Source organism: Triticum aestivum, chromosome 4A, assembly GCF_018294505.1.
Source record: "Triticum aestivum cultivar Chinese Spring chromosome 4A, IWGSC CS RefSeq v2.1, whole genome shotgun sequence".
Taxonomy (NCBI): domain Eukaryota; kingdom Viridiplantae; phylum Streptophyta; class Magnoliopsida; order Poales; family Poaceae; genus Triticum; species Triticum aestivum.
Window position 1 is genome coordinate 428,417,320 of NC_057803.1, and position 24,267 is coordinate 428,441,586.

Consider the following 24,267-nt stretch of genomic DNA (forward strand, 5'->3'; position numbering starts at 1 on the left):
GCAAATTTACCATGTTTTTTCGTCCTTTTTGTAGAATAAAAACTAGGCTTTTGTGGCCCAACTGTCGTGAAGCGGTTCACACTGAGGGTGCTCTCCCAGTGGGACCTCCTATTTGGTAACCTGCGTGCCAGACACCCCCACCCCACGCTCCGGAATGTATATGGTGCACAGGGCAATTGGTGCTACCGGTACACCGGTCCTCCATTTCACATTAAAAGTTATTCAAAAAAGTCCGAAAAAATACATTGGCACAACACCAATCCATATTTTCACAAAAACTAAAATTATAATTCAAAACATTGCTCGAGATACAAAAATAACAAATTTGACACTTCATAGTACATAACACAAGTTGGGCTTCAGTTTTGACCCATTAGTACGTTGATGTCAAATTTGTCATTTTGTAACTCAAGCAATTTTTTGAATTTTGATTTGAACTTTTGTGACAACATACATTGATGTTTTGTCAATGCACCAAAAAATTTATGAATTTTTTCGAACATTTGTCAATATGCAACAAGATTCAGGTGCACCGGTAGCATCAATTCCCTGCTGCACCAGATACGTTCTCCCCACCCACACGCTCCCACGCATGCCTTTTTTGGACCGGACATTGTACGGGGCGGGATGTTCCTGTTGTTTTCATTTCTTTATTTTCTATTTTTGTTGTTTTATTCATTAAAATAATTTGGGATTTCAAGAAGTTCCTGATTTCAAAAATAGTGAAATTTTCAAAGGTAATATTTGAGAAATCATAAAATATTCATAGATTTGAAAAAATGTCCAAAACCCCAAAAATGTTCACAAATGTTTGAAAAAACCCAAATTTTAAAAGAATTCCATACTTTTCAAAAACAATTCGTCATTGAAAAAATGCTCATGAATTAGAAAACATGTTCGTGTATTTAAAAAAATAAAAATATTCATGAATTTTAAAAATTGATCCCAAAATTCACATAATGTTCGCCGCTTCAAAAAAAAGTTCACAGTTTCAAAAAAATGTTCAAATTCGAAAAATGCTCGCAGATTTGAGAAAGATATTCCTGATTACAAAAATGTCCGCAAATTTTGAAGAAACGTTCGCAAATTAGAAAAAAAATCATGATTTTAAAAAATGTTCATGAATTCTAGAAATAAATCATGATTTATAAAAATGTTCATGATTAGAAAAACTATTGAAGAATTGGAATGATGTTCGCAAAAGTAAATAAATAAATAAAAGCGAAATAAAATAGGAAAAGAAAATATAAGCCTACAAAATATATAAAAAGGGCAAAACAAAAAAGATAAAATAAAATTTAGAAGAAAAAAACTAGGAAAAAGATAGAACAAAAAGGATGAAAGACACAAGAAAGAAAAAACTACACAACAAATAACTAGTCGGTCGCTGCGGGGGCTTGGCTGGTGGGAGATATATCTGTGCACTGGTGCTTGTGGTGCTATCGTATGCCCGTATCATATTTTCATATATGTGAAATAAAATTGTAAAAGATATTAGCACATTCACCCAACATCGGTCCATGTTGTCGCAAAATTTTAAATAAAAATGGAAAATATTGCTTGAGGTATAAAAATAACAAATTTGACACTCAATAGTACTCCCTCTGTTCCTAAATATAAGTCCATTTAGAGATTCTAATATGGACTAAGCAAAGTGAGTGAATCTACACTCTAAAATGCGTCTATATACATCCGTATGTAGTCCATATAGAAGGGACGCGGATTTGGTGAACATGGGTGCGCGCGCACCCTTTATGAATAGCCAATTCAAAAAAATGCTAGCAAAAATCAAAAAAATCTGAATTTATTTTTTTAATATACATAGTCAACCGGTATACTCGCATATGAAGTTTCACGAAGAAATCACATCCGTGATAATCTTGGCAAAAATGACAAAATCGAAGGTAATCGAAGCTATATTAAAAAACACTGTTTAATGAATAGTATGGTCGCATTTGTATTTTTTTCACTAAGAATACCACAGATGTAAATACATCATGAAACTTCACACGTGAGTAGGATGATCGTCTAAGATTCATACGGCAAAATTTCAGAATTTTTTAAATTTTTTCTAGTATTTTTTATGAATTTACTATTCATGTGGGTGCGCGCGCACCCATGTTCACCTTTGTATTTTCGATATAGAAGTCTCTAAAAACACTTATATTTAATAACGGAGGGAGTACATAACATAAGTTGGGGTTCAATTTGGCCCATTGTCACATTGATGACATTTTTTTTCATTTCTATATCTCGTTCACTGTTTGGAATTTTGATATGATATTTTGTGACAACATACACTGATATTGTGTCAATGTGCTAGATTTTTTTTCAGATTTTTAATTTTTTGAAACATTTAAAAATGTGATACGATTTTCGATGCATCGATATCACCACAAGCACCGGTGCACCAGATACATTCCCCCGATCGGCAGATTTTGCTTCGAAAAGGAGGACGACCCCCGACCTCTACATTAGGGCTATGCATACAATCATTTTATTAGCTAGATGATCCCCGCGTGTTGCTGTGGGGACTTTTAGTCATATACACATGATAATACATACATTACATAACTTTGTTTAGAGAGTAGAGATATGATCTTACATGAAAATATATTGGAATGAACACAATACTTGAAATAATAACTATATAGATAGCAAAATGTGATTTGTGAGCTGTTTCTTTAATAATATAGTGATATGACATAAGTAGTCTTGTGTGACTTGCATAAATATATGTGTGTGTAAAGACAATAAGAATGGGTATTCTGAAATGAAGACGCTATGAAAGATTATGTACAAATTTCTATTTTGAGATAGTTATTGTGTATTTTGTGGGACTCTGGTTGTAAATCATTCTCCAAATCCGCATAGTTAAAAATATGGACAAAGAATAAGCATTATGGTAGTTTGCTTGACTTGACAGTGAGTAATAGAGCTCCAGTATCAACGATAGAAGAAAACCAATCAGAGTCACCGGAGCGAAAGAGTACGAATTCTTTTTTCTCCCAACTAAAATTAAAAAATCCTTTTCTGGCAACTAAACTTCCTTTTCTTGTTCTTTTTGGAGCGAGTACCCTCTTTTTTTTCCAAAACACTGAATTGAAGAGAGCATGATAACTTACATAGATTAGCACGGCGATCCAAATTGTCCATGTAGTTAAAAATGACAATCAGATGCAAGAAGCAAAACAATAATTATAAAAGATACACTTTTGACATGGTTACTTATTCGATGGTTTCTTATCTAAAGCTACCAAGGTAAAACATTGGACGATGGAGCTCCCTGAAGAACATCCATGAAGCCTGTACAAACTTAGTCTCAAACTGTTGTCATGCATCTGTGGAGCTGTTTTGAATAAAACGGTCACCTCAAGTTCAGTCAGCTGTGGAGCTGCATGAGCCTTAGAGCAACTCCAAACGGCCGATCCATTTCGTCCGCCTGCGTCCGTTTGAGTCGGCGTGGACAAAAGTGACGGTCCAACGCGTCGACCCAAATTCAAATTACGTCCACGTCACGTCCGCGCCGACGCATTTACGGCTCAAATTTGCGTCCCAAATGCGTTGGCGCGGACGCCGAACGGACGCTTCGCGCGCCTTTCCGCTGTCCGCCGCGTCCCCACATGGCGGCCGTCCAACTACCTGCTGTCCACGCGGTCAACTTAATTTATGACGACGGGCCCACGCATCAGCGATCGTGCGCGGGGCCGTCCTCATCCAAACCCGCCGTCCACATCTGTCATCCTTTGCTCCCTCATCGCCGGCAAACCCTAACCACCACAACCACAGCGAGATGGGCATCTTCTTCGGCGCCAGCGGCGGCAAGGCCAAGGGCAAGTCCCCTGCCACCCCTTTCCCCTCAGAGTTCCTCCCGCCTCCGCCGGCGCCGGCGCCTCGCCGGCAGAGGCAGCGCGTGAGCGTGCCAGTGCACCAGGCGGAGTGGCACTGGCAGCACCGCCAGCCTCTGTCGTATCCCGACGTGACGCTGCCGCACGACTGGCATCTGGATCCAGATAGGATCCCAGTGTCGGCGGCGCCGGGGTCGGCTCATGCTCACGTGGAGGAGGTGCGGCGCCGGCGGACGCTGCTGACGCCGGAGCAGCGCCGCGAGGCCGCCTACGCAACCGACTCGCCCAACTGGGCGAGGTGGTTCGCCTTCGAGCACGAGGAGGCGAGGCGACGGGGCGTGTGCGAGGTCGACCGGAGGTCGCCGCCACCGGCGCTCGTCATCCGCGAGGAGGACCAGGCGGCGGAGGACGCCTACCAGTCGGCACTTGCGGCCGTCTTCCGGGAGAGCGAGGAGGACGAGCGGCGCAGGGTGAAGGCAGAAGAGGCGGCTCGGTACGATGCGGCAATGGCGCAGGCCCTTGCCCTCTCCGCGGCGGGCGACATCGTGGTGCTGCCGGTGGCCCCGCCGTCCCCCATCAAGCCGGAGACGGAGCCCGAGCCGTCCCCCATCGAGCGCTACTCCTGGACGGGAGTAGTGCGCGAGTGGGTACGCGCGCCGCCGGTCTGGACGGGAGCGACGCCGGCGGAGGAGCAGGCGTACCTCGAGCACTGGCGCAAGATCAGGGTGGCCGAGGAGTGCCACGACGGCGAGTACCTCGAGATGCTCGAGTGCGACCTCGAGAAGGAGCAGCACGAGGCTGAGGAGGAGGCGTGCCAGGCCGCGGCCGCACAACCCCCGCGCCGGCACTGCCTGCACCGGCACTGCCCGACATGACGGCGCTCTGGAACACGGCGTTCGCCTGGGCCGGGCCGGCGCCGACGCTCATCGACCTCACGGACCCCGAGGACGACGACGAGGACGCATAGGGCAGCGCGCCGCCTCGTAGTTTAGACTGTTTTTATCTTTTTGTAATGCAAATGTGGACGCGTGGACTCACGCCGACCTTCATGGCCGGCTTTAATGTTTAATTAATGTTGTTTCTCTTTTTTAATATACATGCGTTCATTTTTATTTTTATTTTGCGTCATTAAAAATGGGTTCAGGCCAGCGTTGGGCGCACGCACCAACCCAAATGCGGAAGCGGACATCCGTGTCCGTCTGGCCGACTTAAACGGACAAAAAGCAGACAAAATCGCCGTCCGTTTGGATCGGTCTGTTGGAGTTGCTCTTACAACCTACAACCGAGGCAAGATGGCAGGAGCCATGGAGAGGTGGACACGAGCTGGCAGGAGGCATGGAGATATTGGAGCGGCAGTGACGACCTGGGCCGCACACGGTACTGCTTTGATCAATCGGGGATTATTCGGAAAAATATTCAGTGAAGTTGAACTGTTGGAGATACCAGGAATCCATGGCGCTCGTCCTCCATCGCGTCGACCAAATCGACAATTTCAATGACTTGTCATTGCTACTCACACGATGCTCGAATGCGCCGCTGGGACCGGTAGTGTGGTTGTAGCGCAGCGACCTCCGTAGTTCGCACAGCAAGGACAGAAGTCCCTCTTCCACTATTCCGCTTTCGAAAGATAGGCTGTCGGGGAAGCTAGAGGCCAGAGGTTCTAGAGACCTAGGGGATGGAGTCGGGGCTGGGTTATCCACTGTGACGCCTGGATAATTAGGCTACAGTGAACCTCTGTTAATGATGTCACGCCACCTCAATTACTGTTGCTAATCTCGCGTTAGTTCGAAAACGGTTCGAATTCAAATTCAAAATCAAGCAAACAAAAGATGTTTCAAATATTAAAACTAAAATGTTCGGGGTGAGCCAAATAATCCATATTAAATATTGGTGAAGAAACCGCACTTTTGTAAAGTATTTAAATGCACTGTAGTAAGTAAAACAGCAGCAAAATAATTATTTAAATGCTTGTAAATACTAAACAAATGTTAATCTAGTTTATATAATCACCAAACTTTTTGAAGTAGGTGGCCTATGTTATTATGCTAATTTAGGAGTACGGGTTATATTTTTGGTAAAGCTGTTTTGCTAGCTAAAATAAATAAAACAGAAAAGAAAATAAAAGAAAAAAATACAAAAGTAGAAGACAAATAAAAAGGGAAAAGAGAAAGCCCCCCCCCCCCCCGCTGGGCCAAGTGGCCCAGCTGGCCTCCACCGACCCAACCCGTCAGCCCACCCCCACTCACCTTATCCCCACCATCTACCAAAACCCTAACCGCACACATCCCCCACTTCCCACGTTGCTCTCCCCCTCCTCTCGATCCGACCTGGATCGAGGGAGCGTTCCCGCGCCCCGTCACCCTACGCCGTCGCCACCTCGACCCCGTCGCCCCGCCACACTCGTCACCGGCGACCTGGACGCCGCCCCTTCCTCGCCCTCCTCTCCGAGCCCGCTGCCCCGTTCCCTGCGATCACGGTGAGGCTCCGGCCTCCCTTCTCCTCTGCTCCCGTCGCCATGCACCACTCCGGCCGCCGCCCCGCCTTTCCCCACCGTGGCCGCGACCTGCGGCCCTCGCCGCACGCGCTCCGGCGCCCGATCGCGGTCGCCGTCGCCTGCACCGTCCCGTCGACGCGCACCGCTCCTCTGCTCCAGCGCACGCCCCGCGCTCCTCCACCGCGCGCGCTCGCGCTCACCGCTGCGCCTCGGCGCCCCTGTGGTTGCTCCCCTGTCGCCCTCTCGTCGGCTCCACGAGCTCTCGCGCCCGCGGCCCCCTCCTCGCGCTCTCTTGCGCCCATGGCCGCGCGCGCCCGCAACCGCCCGCACATGGACGTCCCTGCCCGACCACGCTCCTTGCCGCACCGGCCTCGTCCGGCGCTGCCCTGCCCGCGGCTGTTTGCACCTCGCCGTGTTGAACCTCCTTCCCCCCACGGTGGCCTGGCCGCGCTCGCGCCATGGCGCTGCTTGGCCGCCCCGCTGCCTGCCGCAGTGCTGCTGTCTCCGGTCGTTTCCGGTGGCCGCTACCTCCCTGTCTGCCCCTGCCTTGCTTCTCCCAGCGGGCGCGGCTCGCGCGCCCATCCATGGCCTCGTCAGGGTCCCGTGCCCCTACCCCGTGCGTCCAGCCGTGGCGCTGGCGGACCTGTGCCACTGACCCAAGGGGCCCACGCCCCAGAATGTTATAAAAAAGATTTAAAAATGAATAATAAATAAAATATTAATTAATTAATTTACTTAATTAATTTTGATTAATTAAACTAAACAATTAATTAAACTAATTAATCATAGTTAAGATTAAACAGATAACTAACTAAACTAACTAAACGGTTAGAGTAGACTAAAATAGTCAATGACAGGGGTTCCCACCCCTGTTGACCAGTCAAACGTTGACTGGTCAACTGGGTCCCTCTGGCCCACCTGTCAGCCACTGGGTACACTTTGGGTACACTTTTGTGTACACTGTGCTGGGTGCGTCTAGCAATTTAGCATTTATTTTCGAATTAAAATAATTTTAGAATAATATTAAAACTTTGAAAAATCATAGAAAATTAACCGTAGCTCAGATTGAAAAACTTTGTACATGAAAGTTGCTCAGAACGACGTGACGAATCCGGTTATGCAGCTCGTTCGTCCGCCATGCATCCCTAGCATAGCAAACACGCAACTTTCCCCCTCCGGTTCATCTGTCCGAAAACGTGAAACACCGGGAATACTTTCCCGGATGTTTTCCCCCTTCACCGGTACCACCTCATACCGTGTTAGGGCACACCTAGCATCACGCTTTGTCATGTCATGCAACGTCATGCATTTGTTTGCATTATATTTATTGTTTCTCCCCCCTCTTCTCTCGCTAGACACCGAGACCGACAACGCTGCTACCCAGTACGACTACGGAGTTGACGACAAGTTGGTATCAGAGCTGACTTCCTGTAGGAATCCCCTTCCACACTCCTTGGCCGAAGTTGAGTCTAGTCGATGAAAACTGTTTTACTAACATGGTTGTGCGGCCCATGGGCCCACGTCGCCATTGGGTGGTATTATGATATTTTACTCCTCGATCCTTACTCTGGGATTCTGAACACTCTTCTATTCGTGTTAAATGATTTTACTAAATTTGACTCTAGGTTCTCATAATTACTTTCTCCCGGAAAGCCCCTTATTACAGATGAACGCCTGCTACACCAGAAGATTCAGAAGATACTCTCCGATGTTATTCCGAGAACTTGTGCTCATTGCGTTTGCAATTCCCTTCCACCGTCAACCCCTATAGATAACTACATGCACTTGCCATTCTTACCTTACTCCCCAGTTGCTCTTGTTATTATCCCGAAATACTCGTTGTTCCGAGAATCCTTGTGCCTACTGCCTTGCAGTTCCTTGTTACATGAATACCCCTATGGATATTTCCTCGCACTTGCCGAGTATCCGCTCATCCCTAGTTGTTCAGGTGTTTCACAAAGGTCTTTGAAATACCATTCGATCTCTTGAAAATCATCAACAGCCCATTGCTCTCGAAATTCGTACTCACTTGCATTATGATTGATCCCATAAGTATGGTAATCTTATTGGCATCCTTAGTCATTATTAGTTTGAGTCTGTTGAATCAATATGTTGTGAATGCTCGCAATCCTTAATCAGATCCTTCATTTCGTCATTCCGGCTCAGACGCCATTTTAAACATGAGCTGGATCTCGACCAATCAAATTGCCTTTGATTGTACCCCTAAGGCTATTCAACTTATCCATCCCTAATCAGAGCATTGCTTCTGATCCCTTGTCTTGGAATTCATAATTCCTTTGCATTTGAACTTTGAATTAGTCAGTTGTTTCTATAATCAGATCTCCTTGCATTTTCTTCCTCTGGTTGAGTACCGATGCTCACATCAGATCCCTTGTGGACCAACGGTTCCTTTGTTGGATTTTATCTGACAGTGTCCTTCATATTGAATAACCTTGTGAGCCTTCCATGGGTATATAATGCCTTTGGTAAATTGTATCACCTGCTTTTGAACAATGCTCTACTTTCGAGCTGGTGATGTTTACTATTGAAGCTTGCGGAATATGTTTCCATGACACCCTGATGGGTTGAACCTATGCCTTCCTTATTATGTGTGAACTCAAAAGTCTTCACGAGTCATACTCTTCTGGTATTTTGCTAGATAAAATTTCTACACTACAGCTTCATCAAAAGCGAGAAGTAAAATGAAAGGTTATGCATGGAAGAAGTGGGAGTCGACCTTGAGCCTTTGCGTTCATGCCCATGGACTCGATGTGAAACTTATCATCGAAGCTTCTTGTAAATGATATTAATCCCCTTGTTATAAATTCGTCCTGTATCTATGATTGGTCCTTTGCAATCAGGGTTCCGACCATATTTTCTCATTAATACCATTTATCAAGACAAGTTGAGTACTTGTCTTGTGCAGATCATTGCACCTGTCCAACCTCTACTTTGATCTGTCATCGAGTATTACCCCCTCTGGTATCTTGAGATTATCACGGAACTGCATAACTTCTTATGAGTTCTTCTTCAAGTATTATTCCTCACTGATTCCAAAATTTTCCCCGAATTCTGAGTTGTTAGACACTCAAGGACATCGATAGTGAATCGAGTCTGTACTCCGATTCCTTAACTATAAGTAATTTTCATTGCTTACGAGTTTAATAATCCTTCAAGTCATTCCTAGCCCGGTTGGCTATATCATTATCGTGCTAAATTTTAACTGTGCTACCTGGTCCTTCTCCTCGGAGCAAAATTTTCGAAAATGACCTAATCTTATGTCGATCTTCCTCGTCATATCATTTCTACTGGAACAACAAACTTGATTTCAAGTCTGTGGCATACCCTTGGTTCCCATAACCTTTCGCTGCATCATCATTTGACTTGATGTCATCGGCGACCGATAACATCTTCATGAAATCTCTCGACAAATGTGTTGTGGTCATCATCAACATCCTGAGCTTTTCCAAGATATATATCAAATTCTTGATGAGAAATACCATCCTCGCTTTGTGTTATCACCGACCACTTTATTGCCTTCCGTTCAACACAAACTTATTCGTGTTTTGTGTTATACCTTGAGTTCCTTGCTATCCAACATTTGTTCTTCTTTACCTTGGAGTATTACCATCTTTTATATCCAGGATGCCGTACTTAGCACACTCGGCCAGAGGCCCTATGGTTATAGATTCCTTTTCAGTAAGGTTATCCATTCTTCCATGAGGAAATTGTAAGACTTATTCTACAAGTTATTCCTGATGGATCCTTTGTGTTTCCAAAGTCTGACCTTTGCCTGAAGACCATGTCAATGCTATCTCAAAGCATATATATTTTACTCCAATTATCAATAAGAACATTTAAAGCCTAATGTTAAATGTTTCCTGCTCAATTATCCAAATATCGTTGTATGGGTAAAGTCATGAAATTTCTCTCTCCTTACCTAAAAAGTTTTCTACATTATATCCTGTCATGGATATCATGCTCTGCTTGTCCTTGGGAAGGATATACCCTTGAAATATGTGTTTAAACACATTTTCCTTTCCATTGTTCTGTTAATCTGATGCTCACATTTCCTTTACATTGGTTTGTTTAACCTTTCCAGTGATCTATATGATCTAAGCAGCAATATTCTTCTGCTTATGTAAACACCTAGGTGCACAATCGTGTCGGTAAGACCCTATTACTATTGTTGATGGCATTCAGGTAACCACCGATGGATGAGAACTTTGCCTATTGGTCTGCGTCGAATTAACGAGCAGGAAAATGGTTCTCTTCGTCCCTCGCCCTTGGTACCAACGTTGTTGCCAACATAACCGACAGTCTCTTCTCTGACATGCCTGGCTATCATGATGCCTTGCTATCATGACCATGCAAGATGTCAGTGCCCTCCTACTTTAACCACATGGTGGGCCCATAACCCACAGTTTCACAGGATCGAAACTTGACTCTCCTGTACATCCCTGTTTCGAAGTTATCCCTTGCGCTTCGTTTCGTATGTAATTTGCGAGCCTCCTTCCTGGTGATCAATTCTGGTATCAGACACAATACTTATTCCCGTTGCTCTGAACCCCTTTCATACTCTGTTTCAGGCAATGAACGATTGCCTATCCGCTTGAAACTTCTTATTGCACCGTCTTACTTTGCTCTCGATGTGTTTCATTTGTTCAAATCGAGAGATACTCAGATGTTCATTCTTGGGATACCCCTAGATGATTCTCCCTTATAACATCCTATCGTTGTAGGGCTGCCCCTTACCTATTCGTAAGTACGATGGAGTTCCCCGAAAAAAGGACGACAACTTCATCATGATGCATTGGAATAAAGAAATGAATACATCAACGAAGGGAATTAACTTCTTCGAGAAGATCCGTTAGCATATCGTAACCAGAACTTTCCCCCTTACTCCCCTCTTAAATCTCGGGACAAGGTTTCTTGTAGTGGAGGAGAATTGTAACGCCCGGATAATTAGGCTACAGTAAACCTCTGCTAATGATGCCACGTCACCTCAATTACTGTTGCTAATCTCGCGTTAGTTCGAAAACGGTTCGAATTCAAATTCAAAATCAAGCAAACAATAAAAAAATTCAAATATTAAAACTAAAATGTTCGGGGTGAGCCAAATAATCCATATTAAATATTGGTGAAGAAACCACACTTTGTAAAGTATTTAAATGCACTGTAGTAAGTAAAACAGCAGCAAAACAATTATTTAAATGCTTGTAAATACTAAACAAATGTTAATCTAGTTTATATAATCATCAAAGCTTTTGGAGTAGGTGGCCTATGTTATTATGCTAATTTAGGAGTAGGGATTATATTTTTGGTAAAGCTGTTTTGCTAGCTAAAATAAATAAAACAGAAAAGAAAATAAAAGAAAAGAAAATACAAAAGTAGAAGACAAATAAAAAGGGACTCCACCGGCCCAACCGGCCAGCCCACCCCCACTCACCTTATCTCCACCACCTACCGAAACCCTAACCGCACACATCCCCCACTCCCCACGTCGATCTTCCCCTCCTCTTGATCCGATCTGGATCGAGGGAGCGTTCCCGCGCCCCGTCACCCTACGTAGTCGCCACCTCGACCCCGTCACCTCGCCTCCTCCTCGCCTCCTCCTCATCCCGAGCCGAGGCCGCCGTTCCGGCGCCGCGCCCTCGACCCCGTCGCTCCGCCGCACTCGTCACCAGCGACCCGGACGCCGCCCCTTCCTCGCCCTCCTCTCCGAGCCCGCTGCCCCGTTCCCTGCGATCACGGTGAGGCTCCGGCCTCCCTTCTCCTCTGCTCCCGTCGCCATGCACCACTCCGGCCGCCACCCTGCCTTTCCCCTACCATGGCCGCGACCTGCGGCCCTCACCGCACGCGCTCCGGCGCCCAATCGCGGCCGCTGTCGCCTGCACCGTCCCGTCGACGCGCACCACTCCCCTGCTCCAGCGCGCTCCCCGCGCTCCTCCACCGCGCACGCGCTCGCGCTCACCGCCGCGCCTCGGTGCCCCTGTGGTTGCTCCCCTGCCGCCCTCTCGTCGGCTCCACGAGCTCCCGCGCCCGCGGCCCCCTCCTCGCGCTCTCTTGCGCCCATGGCCGCGCGCGCCCGCAACCGCCCGCACATGGACGTCCCTGCCCGACCGTGCTCCTTGCCGCACCGGCCTCGTCCGGTGCTCCCCTGCCCACGGCCGTTTGCACCTCGCCATGCCGAACCCCCTCCCCCCCCCCATGATGGCCTGGCCGCGCTCGCGCCATGGCGCTACTTGGCCGCCCCACTGCCTGCCGCAGTGCTGCTGCCTCCGGCCGTTTCCGGTGGCCGCTACCTCCCTGTCCGCCCCTGCCTTGCTTCTCCCAGCGGGCGCAGCTCGCGCGCCCACCCATGGCCTCGCCGGGGTCCCGTGCCCCTGCCCCGCGCATCCAGTCGTGGCGCTGGCGGACCTGTGCCATTGACCCAAGGGGCCCACGCCCCAGAACATTATAAAAAAGGGTTTAAAAATGAATAATAAATAAAATATTAATCAAATAATTAAATAATTAATTAACTTAATTTATTTTGATTAATTAAACTAAACAATTAATTAAACTAATTAATGATAGTTAAGATTAAACAGATAACTAACTAAACTAACTAAACGGTTAGAGTAGACTAAAATAGTCAATGACAGGGGTTCCCACCCCTGTTGACCAGTCAAATGTTGACTGGTCAACTGGGTCCCTCTGGCCCACCTGTCAGCCACTGGGTACACTTTTGTGTACACTGTGCTGGGTGCGCCTAGCAATTTAGCATTTATTTTCGAATTAAAATAATTTCAGAATAATATTAAAACTTTGAAAAATCATAGAAAATTAACCGTAGCTCGGATCGAAAAACTTTGTACATGAAAGTTGCTCAGAACGACGTGACAAATCCGGTTATGCAGCCCGTTCGTCCACATGCATCCCTAGCATAGCAAACACGCAACTTTCCCCCTCCGGTTCATCTATCCGAAAACGTGAAACACCGGGAATACTTTCCCGGATGTTTTCCCCCTTCACCGGTACCACCTCGTACCGCGTTAGGGCACACCTAGCATCACGCTTTGTCATGTCATGCAATGTCATGCATTTGTTTGCATTATATTTATTGTTTCTCCCCCCTCTTCTCTCGCTAGACACCGAGACCGACGACGCTGCTACCCAGTACGACTACGGAGTTGACGACCCCTCTCTCTTGCCAGAGCAACCAGGCAAGCCCTCCCCCTTGATCACCATATATCGCCTACTCTTCTCTATACTGCTTGCATTAGAGTAGTGTAGCATGTTACTGCTTTTCGTTAATCCTATCCTGATGCATAGCCTGTCCTTGCTACTACTGTTGTTACCTTTACCTGCAATCCTAATGCTTAGTACAGGATGCTAGTTTATCATCAGTGGCCCTACATTCTTGTTCGTCTGCCATGCTATATTATCGGACCGTGATCACTCGGGAGGTGATCACGGGTATATACTATATACTTTATACATAATACATGTGGTGACTAAAGACGGATCGGCTTGTGGAGCACCCGCGAGTGATTCACGGATTGGGGGCTGAAAGGACCTTTGTCCCAATGGCCCTCTGTGTGGATCTTTGTGGCGAAGCGACAAGGGCAGGTCGAGACCACCTAGGAGAGAGGTGGGCCTGGCCCTGGTCGGCGTTCGCGGTTATTTCAAGATAACACGTTTAATGAGATCTTGGTATTTGATCTGAGTCTGGCCACTGGCCTATACGCACTAACCATCTACGCGGGGACAATTATGGGCACTCGACGTCATGGTATCAGCCGAAGCCTTTGTGACGTCAGCGACTGAGCGGCGCGCGCCGGGTTGGACCGCGTAATGCAACTTCCTTTGTAATGGAGGTTGCTAGGTCTGCTCTCCGGCCGCCCATGCAACATGCAGGTGTGCAATGGGCGATGGGCCCAGACCCCTACGCCATAGGATTTAGACCGGCGTGCTGACCTCTCTGTTGTGCCTAGGTAGGGCTGCGACGTGTTGATCTTCCAAGGCCGGGCATGACCCAGGAAAGTGTGTCCGGCCAAATGGGATCGAGCGTGTTGGGAAATGTGGTGCACCCCTGCAGGGAAGTTGATCTATTCGAATAGCCGTGTCCCTCGGTAAAAGGACGACCCGGAGTTGTACCTTGACCTTATGACAACTAGAACCGGATACTTAATAAAACACACCCTTCCAAGTGCCAGATACAACCGGTGATCGCTCTCTCATAGGGCGACGAGGGGGGATCATCAGTTAGGATTATGCTATGCGATGATACTTGGTGAACTTACCATCTACTATTTTCTCCCGCTGCAAGATGGAGGTTACCAGAAGCGTAGTCTTCGATAGGACTAGCTATCCCCCTCTTATTCCGGCATTCTGCAGTTCAGTCCACATATGATACCCTTATTCCATTTGATACTAGTGCATACATATGTAGTGTAGCTCCTTGCTTGCGAGTACTTTGGATGAGTACTCACGGTTGCTTTGCTCCCCTTTTCCCCCTTTCTATACTCGATTGCCGCGACCAGACGTTGGAGCCCAGAAGCCAGACGCCACCGTCGACGACGACTACTACTACTCGGGAGGTGCCTACTACTACGTGCAGCCCGCTGACGACGACTAGGAGTAGTTTAGGAGGATCTCAGGCAGGAGGCTTGCGCCTCTTTCGATCTGTATCCTGATTTGTGCTAGCCTTCTTAAGGCAAACTTGTTTAACTTATGTATGTACTCAGATATTGTTGCTTCCGCTGACTCATCTATGATCGAGCTCTTGTATTCGAGCCCTCGAGGCCTCTGGCTTGTAATATGATGCTTGTATGACTTGTTTTATTTTTAGAGTTGTGTTGTGATATCTTCCGTGAGTCCCTGATCTTGATCATACACATTTGCGTGCATGATTAGTGTACGATTGAATCGGGAGCGTCACATCCACCATCAAGTGGCACATCACACACTTGTAGCTGTTGCCCATCTTCCATGGAGCCTTTAGGAATAGAGATGAGGAAGATGAGATCGGTGTGCCGAGGAAAATGATGCGCCTCAACTTTTTAGGACTCGTCAATTAGGAAGAGGAAACGATTGCTTACTAAAAATTAATTAACTCTTGGTGGTTGGAACAACACCGTAAAACCAAATGACTGAGAAAAGAATGCCGAGCTCTAAAAAAGCGTTGATGTGGCATGTAACGCCTAAAACAATTCTGATGACCTAATGATTTGTTGATATTTTTTCTACTGAGGTGGAGGCTGCATGTTGAGAGAACGTTGACATGGCATCATGCTGATGTGGATAGTGTACATGTAGAAAGAATAGGTAGAAGTGAGGAGCAACTTCTTAATAATGGTAGATTATTCGCCAAGACCTTTTAAAGTAATACATCAATAAGTCTAAAGTCACCATTTTGACAACATCTATCGCTACTCCTATCAACTTGATGAAGGGATGCGTATTATCGAGGTCGTCTGCCCACACCTTACATCAAAGCCCAACATCTAAAACCAGAGACCTCAACCAAGCCGCAATCGCCTGGTCTGGGGCACACACCTATCCAGCTCACTCCCAGTGGGCATCGCATGTGCACACTAAGAGGCTGCCGCCATCGTCTTCCATCGACCTTGCCAGGCCTAGACGCCACTACGACACTAGAAAATGCCACCTTCCTATGCACGTCCATCATCATGCATCCGTCACCGAGATCATGCAGCGCCACATCGCCGAGACTCCATGTCGTCGATGCGTCACATGAAACGCCGCTCTACCGCTGAAATAGTCCACTGGTCCCTTTAGCCAATGCACACCTCCAAGAATGACGCCCCCTGAGAGGGGGGGGGGTCACAAGAGCGTCGCCGTCATCCGATCAACTGATCTAGAATTTCCCCTGGAGGTAGTAGATAGAGGTCTGGAGCTTCTCCACGGCGATGCCTTCAAGAAGGGGCACAAAAGAGTGCCGCCATCGCCGGCCTTTGCAACTAGCCAAGAGCAAGTTTTTTCGTCCGAATCTGCTCGACGAACCTCCATCTAACATCGTGTGCACGGGACCGCCACTGATCTCTGTTGCTGCACAGCGAGTAGGCCGCACCGGCCAGATCAAATCTAAACGGAGGCCAGGCCACGCATGCAGTCAACCCGTCCACCAGGCCTTCCACGCCGCCACCGCCGATCCGAGGTCACATGGCCGCCGCCGTCGCCCGAAGCAGGGCCGGCCGCCGCGCCGCCAAGACCCAAACGGTCGCGCCTCCTCACCATGTCGTGGGAGAGAGGAAGACCCCGCCACCGCCGTCAGCCCCCAGGCTTAGCCCAGCAACGTCCCCTGGCGATGACAAAGGGAGGGAAGGAGGTAACATCCCCGGCGGCTAGGGTTGCGGCACCACCCAAGTTGCCTGAGCGGGGGTGACATGGGGGTCAGGATGGGATGGAGAGAGGATTACGGATCTGCTCTTCGTTGTGGAGGAGGTGGCCGAAGGAAGGAGATCGAGCGGTGGCAGCGGAGCTCCCTCCCGCTGCGGCGAACGATCGCCAGATATTGACCATCCAAAAAATCAGTCGTTTGTTTGCATGTTAGTGGAGATCACAGGATTCCTTTGTGTGGGCTTAAGAAAATACCCGATGTTGATACTTTGAAGCCACTAGAATAAGAGTAAAGAAAAGACACCTCTATTGTTATGGTAAGAATGTAGGCTTAATCAGCTCTTAACGTCTTGTTTTATTATAACAAGACTTCGAGGAACCGAGAGGAGAAACATAAAAGGGTTACGTGCTTATATATGCAGTGAAGAGCTATAAGGTAAAATCCCACAATATGTGCAACATAGCCCCCTCCTGTCCTCTGCATCCATCGTAAAGCCTGAACATCAAGTACAGTGACGGTGTGCATCACCATCACAAAGCTTGTACTGGTTCTGTAGGAACACAGCTTCTAAGTAGCAAGCCATCATGGAGTTAAGACCAACACTTTCTTAGTGCCCTCATGAAGCTTCCTTCAGACAGATGTCACAGGGGCAAGGGCCATCTTTACACCTTTGACTGTTGAACTGTTCGCCAAAGTGGCCCAGAAGAGTCTGCCTGCGACACTCAGTCTGGAAAAGAAAGGAGCATTGTTCATAAGTTGATTGCTGATGATTTTTCAACCACCTTGCTCTGCACTTTTAGTTAGCAAGATATTATTTACCTTCAGCTCGCAATACGCCTGCATTTTCTTTGCTTGGTCCATTGCAACCTTGAAGGTTTCACTCTTGAAGTTATCAGCACTCCTCAGCATGCACACGATGCGGCTGAAGTCTTTCTTCTGATATAACACCACACAATGCGCTGGAAGGCCGTCTCTTCCAGCCCGCCCAGACTCCTGATAGTAGCTTTCTATCGATTTCGACAGCGTGTTGTGGACAACAAAGCGCTGAGTGGTGTCAGATTGAAAGGTTGCAGTTAGCAAACAATGTGCACAAGTATTCAAAAAAAAAACATTGACTGAGAATACGTACCACATCAGGCTTGTCGATCCCCATGCCGAAGGCTATTGTAGCACAAATAACTTTGACCTCTCCTCTGTGCCACTTCTCTTGGACGCTGCTTCGCTGACGGGCCGCCAAGCCGGCATGGTAATGCGCACATTTTATCTTGTACTTCTCCCTCAAGAACTTGGCAGTGTCCGCACATTCATTCTTCGAGAGGCAGTACACAATGCCAGACATGTTCATGAAACGCTCTTTCAGGAGCTCACCCAGCTGCATCTGGGGAGTTCTCGTCTTGCCAATCACCATGTAGTCGAGGTTGTGTCTGTCAAAGCTCCTCTTAAGTACCAAAGCATTTGGGATCCTCAAGGTACTGAGGACGTCCTGCAAATTCCATATAAAAATTATAGCTAATAATTAGTGTTCCAAGCTGTAGTGTGGGAACAGGAGGGGAATGCTTTAGTACCTTACGGACAGCTTCAGTTGCTGTTGCAGTTAGAGCCATGATTGGGACTCTAGGGAAGTGCTGTTTGAGGCATCCTAGGCCTCGGTAATCTGGACGGAAGTCATGTCCCCATTGACTTGGATAGAAATAGAAATCAGCAATATGTCAGGAAAAAAAAACTGCTTATGGAAGAATATGACAAAGGTTTGATTTAAGCATTACCTTACACAGTGTGCTTCATCAATCACAAACCTTGCTAGCAATCCCTATCAAAAAGTCCAGGTTAGCATATCCTCTCGGGCCAAATAATAGAAGTACTGATCTCGGAAGAACTAGCATTTCAACAACATAATATATACCCTCTGGTGTAAGCCTTTGAGGATCTCCTTGAAGGGATAGTTTCCAGCCATTCTTTCAGGTGTGACATACAGAAGTTTGAAAGAAGGTGTGCCATTTCTGCAACGAGATGAGAACTTAAGTTACAAAACAAATGGCAGATCATTTCTTACACTGGAGGGGATATAGGAAAGAAAATCATGTGATAATGTAAAGTAGAGATCAAATGAACTACGGAATAACCTAAGCTCTTGGATAACTGCAGATGCCTGTGCAGCAGTTTGCTGAGAATTCAAGAATGCTGCTTGTATCCCAAACTTGAAGGTTAAAGCAACCACCTGATCCTGAATAAGTGACAGCAATGGACACACAACAACAGTAACACCTGGATGCAATGTTGCAGGGAGCTGCAAAGGTGATAATACAAATGAAGTTTTCAAATCTCGCAAAACAAACAAGATTAAAAGAAGAATGCTGAACAAGGCAGAATTTAATGACCTGATAACACAAGCTTTTGCCACCGCCTGTTGGCATAAGTATAAAACAGTCTTTATTGTCCAGTGCAGCACTACAAGCTTCATACTGCAGGGGCCTAAAACTTTTGTTGCCAAAGATGACAGCATTGGCCAAATTGATGTCATCTAGAGAAGAAAGCTGCTCATAACTCAAAATTTCTCTCTTCCGAAGACATGCATTTTGCTGTCCCTCTCTATTTGAAGTTGGAGTTGATGATTCATATCTCTTGGTTCCTTTGGTCACCTTTAAAACATAATTTCGAAACACAAAGAGCAATGCCTATAAGATTAGCAGCAGGATTGGAAAAGCAAAACTCTCTCTACTTTTGTGGAGATAGTAATAGCATGTTTACTGTGTCCATATGGGTGCAGGCTCAGTCAACTTATGTCACAGTATTTTCACAAGTACATATCCATCATGTGCACAATAGAAATGGAGATGGAAGAGACCAGTAATGGGAGAAATCAGGAGTTGGCTTACAGTAGATTTTGTTGAGCTTCTTGTCTGAGCTTTAGAGTTTCTTGTTTGTGGCTTCTTCTGGGTACCCACGTTATTATCACGGTGGGTGTTTGTTTCATCAAATATGTCAAAATCTGAATCATCAGAGGAAAAGCTCGATGTTTTTAAACCTTTCGGATTATGTTGACTGGAGGAGTCTGCCCTTTTGAACAAAGGGGTATCCAGAACAACTCCTCCTTTTTCATCATTTACACCCTTCCTCATCATTTCATTCAAATTGCCACAAGCTTCAGTCTCTATTGCATTCAGGTCATCCCAGTCATCAGTAAGTTGTGTTGCATCAGCCAATGCAGCAATAAAATCATCGCCGCAGTTCTCCACAGTGATGAAATCTTGGCCACCCTCTCCTGTGCCAGAACAATAAATTATCGCCCATACATAGTATCAACCAGCAAGAAGTGAACCCAAAACTACACTGAAGCAAAAGCAAAGCATAATGTGTTAACTATGGGTGGTACAGTTTATCCAAAAGCATCAGAAACCTCAGCACTAGTCACTTGATAATTCAATATAAAATGCTGCCGAAAACTAAACGTCTAAGTCAGCATACTGAGCAGGTTTCACTGATTTATGTTGTGAAGATGGGCAGGAGTACCAAACATATGTTTATTCTGTCGAATGCACGGCAGGACCTTTGCTCATTCTATCTCTACTATTATAGTACATCAGTTTTTGAACTCGCGGCTTACCACCACGTATACAGTGTTCCCGCCAAACTTCATCTGAAAACAGTATGGGCCGTCCATTTCGCAGATCCAACAGACTAAGCAGGAGCGAATCCAAAGAAAGTTGGCCGTCAGATTTGGATACATCTAACGGTTCAGGCTGCTTGTTTCTCTGTCAGGTCCTTCTCGATTCTTCCGGACTGAACTCTTCCCGTACCGCCGTACGCCATACATTTCTCTGATCAGGCCGGCGTCCCCCTCCGCTCCCAGCATGCAGCAACTGACTCACCCCCGCCTCCCGTCTCTCTCCACACAGCAATCTTCTGTATTCTTGCTCCCAAAATCCACTTCTAAACTGGCCGCCTCGCACCCAGATGTCGGCCGCCGTCTCGCCGGCCACCGCAAAACCTGCGCGCACCCTTCTGCATCCCAAGCTTCAACACACCTCCACCCTGCATTCCTATGCCAAGTCCCTCCTTTTGTATGTCCGGCATACGCGGCGTCGCGATGACTTCGGAGCTTCCTCTGTCATAGAGTAGCTTAGCTTGTCCAAGTGAGTCATTCCCTGTACTGGTTTTGCTTTTCTTTTTCTGCATCCGGATACTCCACGGGTGATTCTTTACTAATATCTATCACGTATCATCACATTAACCCTCAGTTTTGAAAATTTAGCGCTGGTTATGGTCATTGGTAATGTTTGGTATTCCTGCACGGCAGCTGTTTGTGTTTTTGTCAAACCAACATATGTTGCGGTTCTTTGAGGCAGACCAGAAAAATTATTGAATTTTCTGTGATTAATCTGGACCACCAGATGATAGTGCAAGTACCAACAATGATGCAAGGCACGAGTACAGACGCCAATGACAAAACATGCATGCCAGTAGAATTATCCTCAATGACAAGTTATTTATGATGTGCCATTAATAAAAGAAGAATCCAACTCTATATCTTGGTTGCACTTTGTATGATGGTAACAGTCCTATGCCAAGAAAGAAAAGCAGTGGGATTTTATCTCACAATCACCTACTTAAAATATTGTGTGTTTCAAAATATAGCATACATGATTCAATCGTTCAATTTATCTTTACTAAATATTGAAAAACTTGATGAGTAATAATCTATCCTTATCTAATATTTTTCTCTTTATCTCTGTTAAAAATACAGTGTTTCTATTGGTAATTTTAATATATACTCATCTGACCAATGAGGGCAATATGTTTCTAATTGTAAAATGAATGAAGACTTTGATTTAGATCAAGCAGAAAGAAAAAAATTCATGCCACCCCTGATTACATGGAAGTAACTCTGTATGATGGCATTTATTTCTAATGGCTGTACTACTAGGTTCAGACATGGAAGATGACAGTTTTTGCCTCCAATTGTTCACCATTGGTTACAAGCATGGAAACCTACTGCGAGAAAGGCAGTAAAACATACTGAAGCCTTATCTCATGTGGTTTAATAGTTTCGAGAATTTTGTATTATTGGACGTCCGAGCATGAAGAATGTGAGATACTGAGATGTATAAGATATTACATATCTGTTCTGGAGAGTAGTATTTCTTTTTGCGGGAGAAGAGTAGTAAAAGATAATGGCTGCCCATTGTTATTTATCCAGAATGGCACTCTTCTATTTGGCCTCCAAAAGTGTGCAGCGATCATGTATATCTCCAAAAGTGGGTTCACAAGGCGGAGCCATTGCTTTGATCCGTATGTGGTTATTACTCACTCCGACGGAGGCCAGGGAGCGTTTGGTTACTGGATCTATCCGATGGGAGATGGTTGCACGGGATATCTTCAGCCGGTTTGGATGGCGGTCATGTAATAGGATAGGCAATTAGTTTTCCTATCTTTCTCTTGCCGGCCGGTGGTGGCTTTTGGTTTCCTTCTTTAGCGCTCTGTGAGCAGCTTTGTTTGAGAATTTTAGACTGGTGTCGAACCTCTTTGCTTGTTTAATAAAGGTGGCCGTATGCATCTTTTCGATGCAGAGGCCGGGGAAGTCCCCCTTTTCCAAAAAAATGTAAAAAAAAATTGGGCAGCGATTCCTTGATCTTCTTATTGCAATTACCAATTGTGTAAAGTTTAGTCATAAGAACAAGGAATCATATGGGGCAAACAAAATAGACCAAGGAGTCTTTTTCATGTTAAATGATGATCAACACAAACACATGTTCTTAGGGTGTGAACTATTTACGAACTGGCAAATAGGTCTTTCTTGATAATTTTGTGAAAAGTTGGATGCATTGCCAATTTGCGTATCCCCATCGCCATAATGATGACGTTAATTCAAGTTTATTTTCTCGAAATTATTAGGGAGTAAGACAAATAATAATCCAATGCTTACTATTTCTTTTATTAGATTATACACGTACTTGGTACGTGCCTTTTACTAGTTAGGAGAAGTACACCAATTCCTTGTCATGGAGAAAAAACACCCAAACACTGGCCCACTAAAATGGTCAAAACAGAAAATATATGTACACTTAAGAAGAAATGATTTGATTCAACACCTTCCATATCGCAAACAACCTACCTACCTAAATACTCAAAACGACTGCTCATTGTGATCAAAATGCAGTATTGTCAACACATGCGAAACCAATAGAACAGCTAATACATTTTCCATAATTCGTGATAACTGGTCCTCTCTCTATCATGAACCAAGTTTTTCATGCGCAAATAACAAGTTGATGTGTTCATAATGCATAAGCGGCATTGATCCTAGTAGCGCAACCAAACCACCCCCAAAATGAAATGGTCTTTAATTGGGCCGGGCGTCTCTCCCCTACAATTCCTACTACATTTTAACTCCTCGTTTCAATCAAATCAGGAGCTCGTCCCATGAAAACAAAACCAGCCGCAGCTAATCCGCCGTTAGAGCTCGCGGGGAGGGGGGGAGGGGGGCGTAAGGCGGCGGTACCGTAGAGGTGGACGAGGCGGGAGAGGGCGGCTACGGCGAAGTCGCGGTCGAAGCCGTAGTCGACGGCCAGGTCCAGGAGACGCTCCCTCTCCCAGTGAGGCTCCTCCATTCCGGCTGGCAAGCACGCCTCCGCCTCCCGCGGACGCCGGCACGGATCGAAACCCTAACGTCGGTGAGGGGGAGACGCGGGAAAGAGCTGCGGCCTGCGGGTGCGGGCGCGCGCGGTCTCCTTTGGCTCGGGAGCTCCTAACGGGCGCCTTATGCGCCCACTGAGGCAACGGGCGCCTACAGCAGCGCGCTAGCGGGCCGGCCCATGAACACGCTCACAGCGTAAAAAGTATTTACAGCGCGAAAACCACCAGCAAAAATTCGATCTCGTGTGATAGGTATCGAACTTGCGCCAATTTGCTTAAACGCATGCTTGGCTAACCAGTAAAGCTATTAAGCCCTCTGTGAAAGTTTTCAACGCGAAACGTATTAAACCAAAACTATAGCCGCACTAATTAGAAAAACATGACTTCTTTGTAAGAAATGTGAACAAATTTTGAATGTCCATAGATTTTAAAAACATCACGAATTAGAAAAAAGAAGTCATGTATTCTAAAAAAAATCATCGATTTTCAAAGAAGTTCACAAATTTGAAAAAAGTTCATCAATTTTGAACAAATGGTCATCAATTTTCAAAAAAGTTCATCGATATTGAAAATAGTTCATCGACTTAAAAAAAAGTTCATCAAATTTGAAACAAATTTCATCAATTTTTTTCGAAAAAGTCCACATATTTTAGAAAGAACCACGAATTAGAAAAACTTCACAAAAATCTGAAGAAGTTCGTCGATTTTTAGAAAAGTCCAGAAAATCTGAAAAAGGTTCATTGATTTTGAACAAAAAGTTCAGTGATTCACAAAAATAGTTTATCAATTTTCAAAAAAGATCATCGATTTAAAAAAGTTCACAAATTTGAAAGAAGTTCATCGATTTTGGAAAAAAGTTCATCAATAATGGAAAAAGAGTTCATCGAATTTGAAAAAAGTTCGTCAATATTGGAAAAAAGTTCATCAATATTGAAAAAAAGTTC

General features: G+C 45.8%; 1 protein-coding gene across 1 annotated transcript; it reads right to left on the reverse strand.

Moving 5' to 3' along the window:
• Window positions 1-17,077: 17,077 nt before the first annotated feature.
• On the reverse strand, window positions 17,078-23,423 carry LOC123086217 (ATP-dependent DNA helicase Q-like 1). Its single transcript, XM_044507930.1, has 10 exons — window positions 23,190-23,423; window positions 19,567-19,952; window positions 19,069-19,329; window positions 18,814-18,977; window positions 18,594-18,690; window positions 18,457-18,500; window positions 18,256-18,370; window positions 17,820-18,173; window positions 17,510-17,734; window positions 17,078-17,417 (listed from the first exon to the last, which is right to left on the reverse strand). Exons 1-10 carry the CDS (start codon window positions 23,296-23,298, stop codon window positions 17,307-17,309), a joined length of 1,866 nt encoding a protein of 621 aa, XP_044363865.1. The 5' UTR covers window positions 23,299-23,423; the 3' UTR covers window positions 17,078-17,306.
• Window positions 23,424-24,267: the final 844 nt, after the last annotated feature.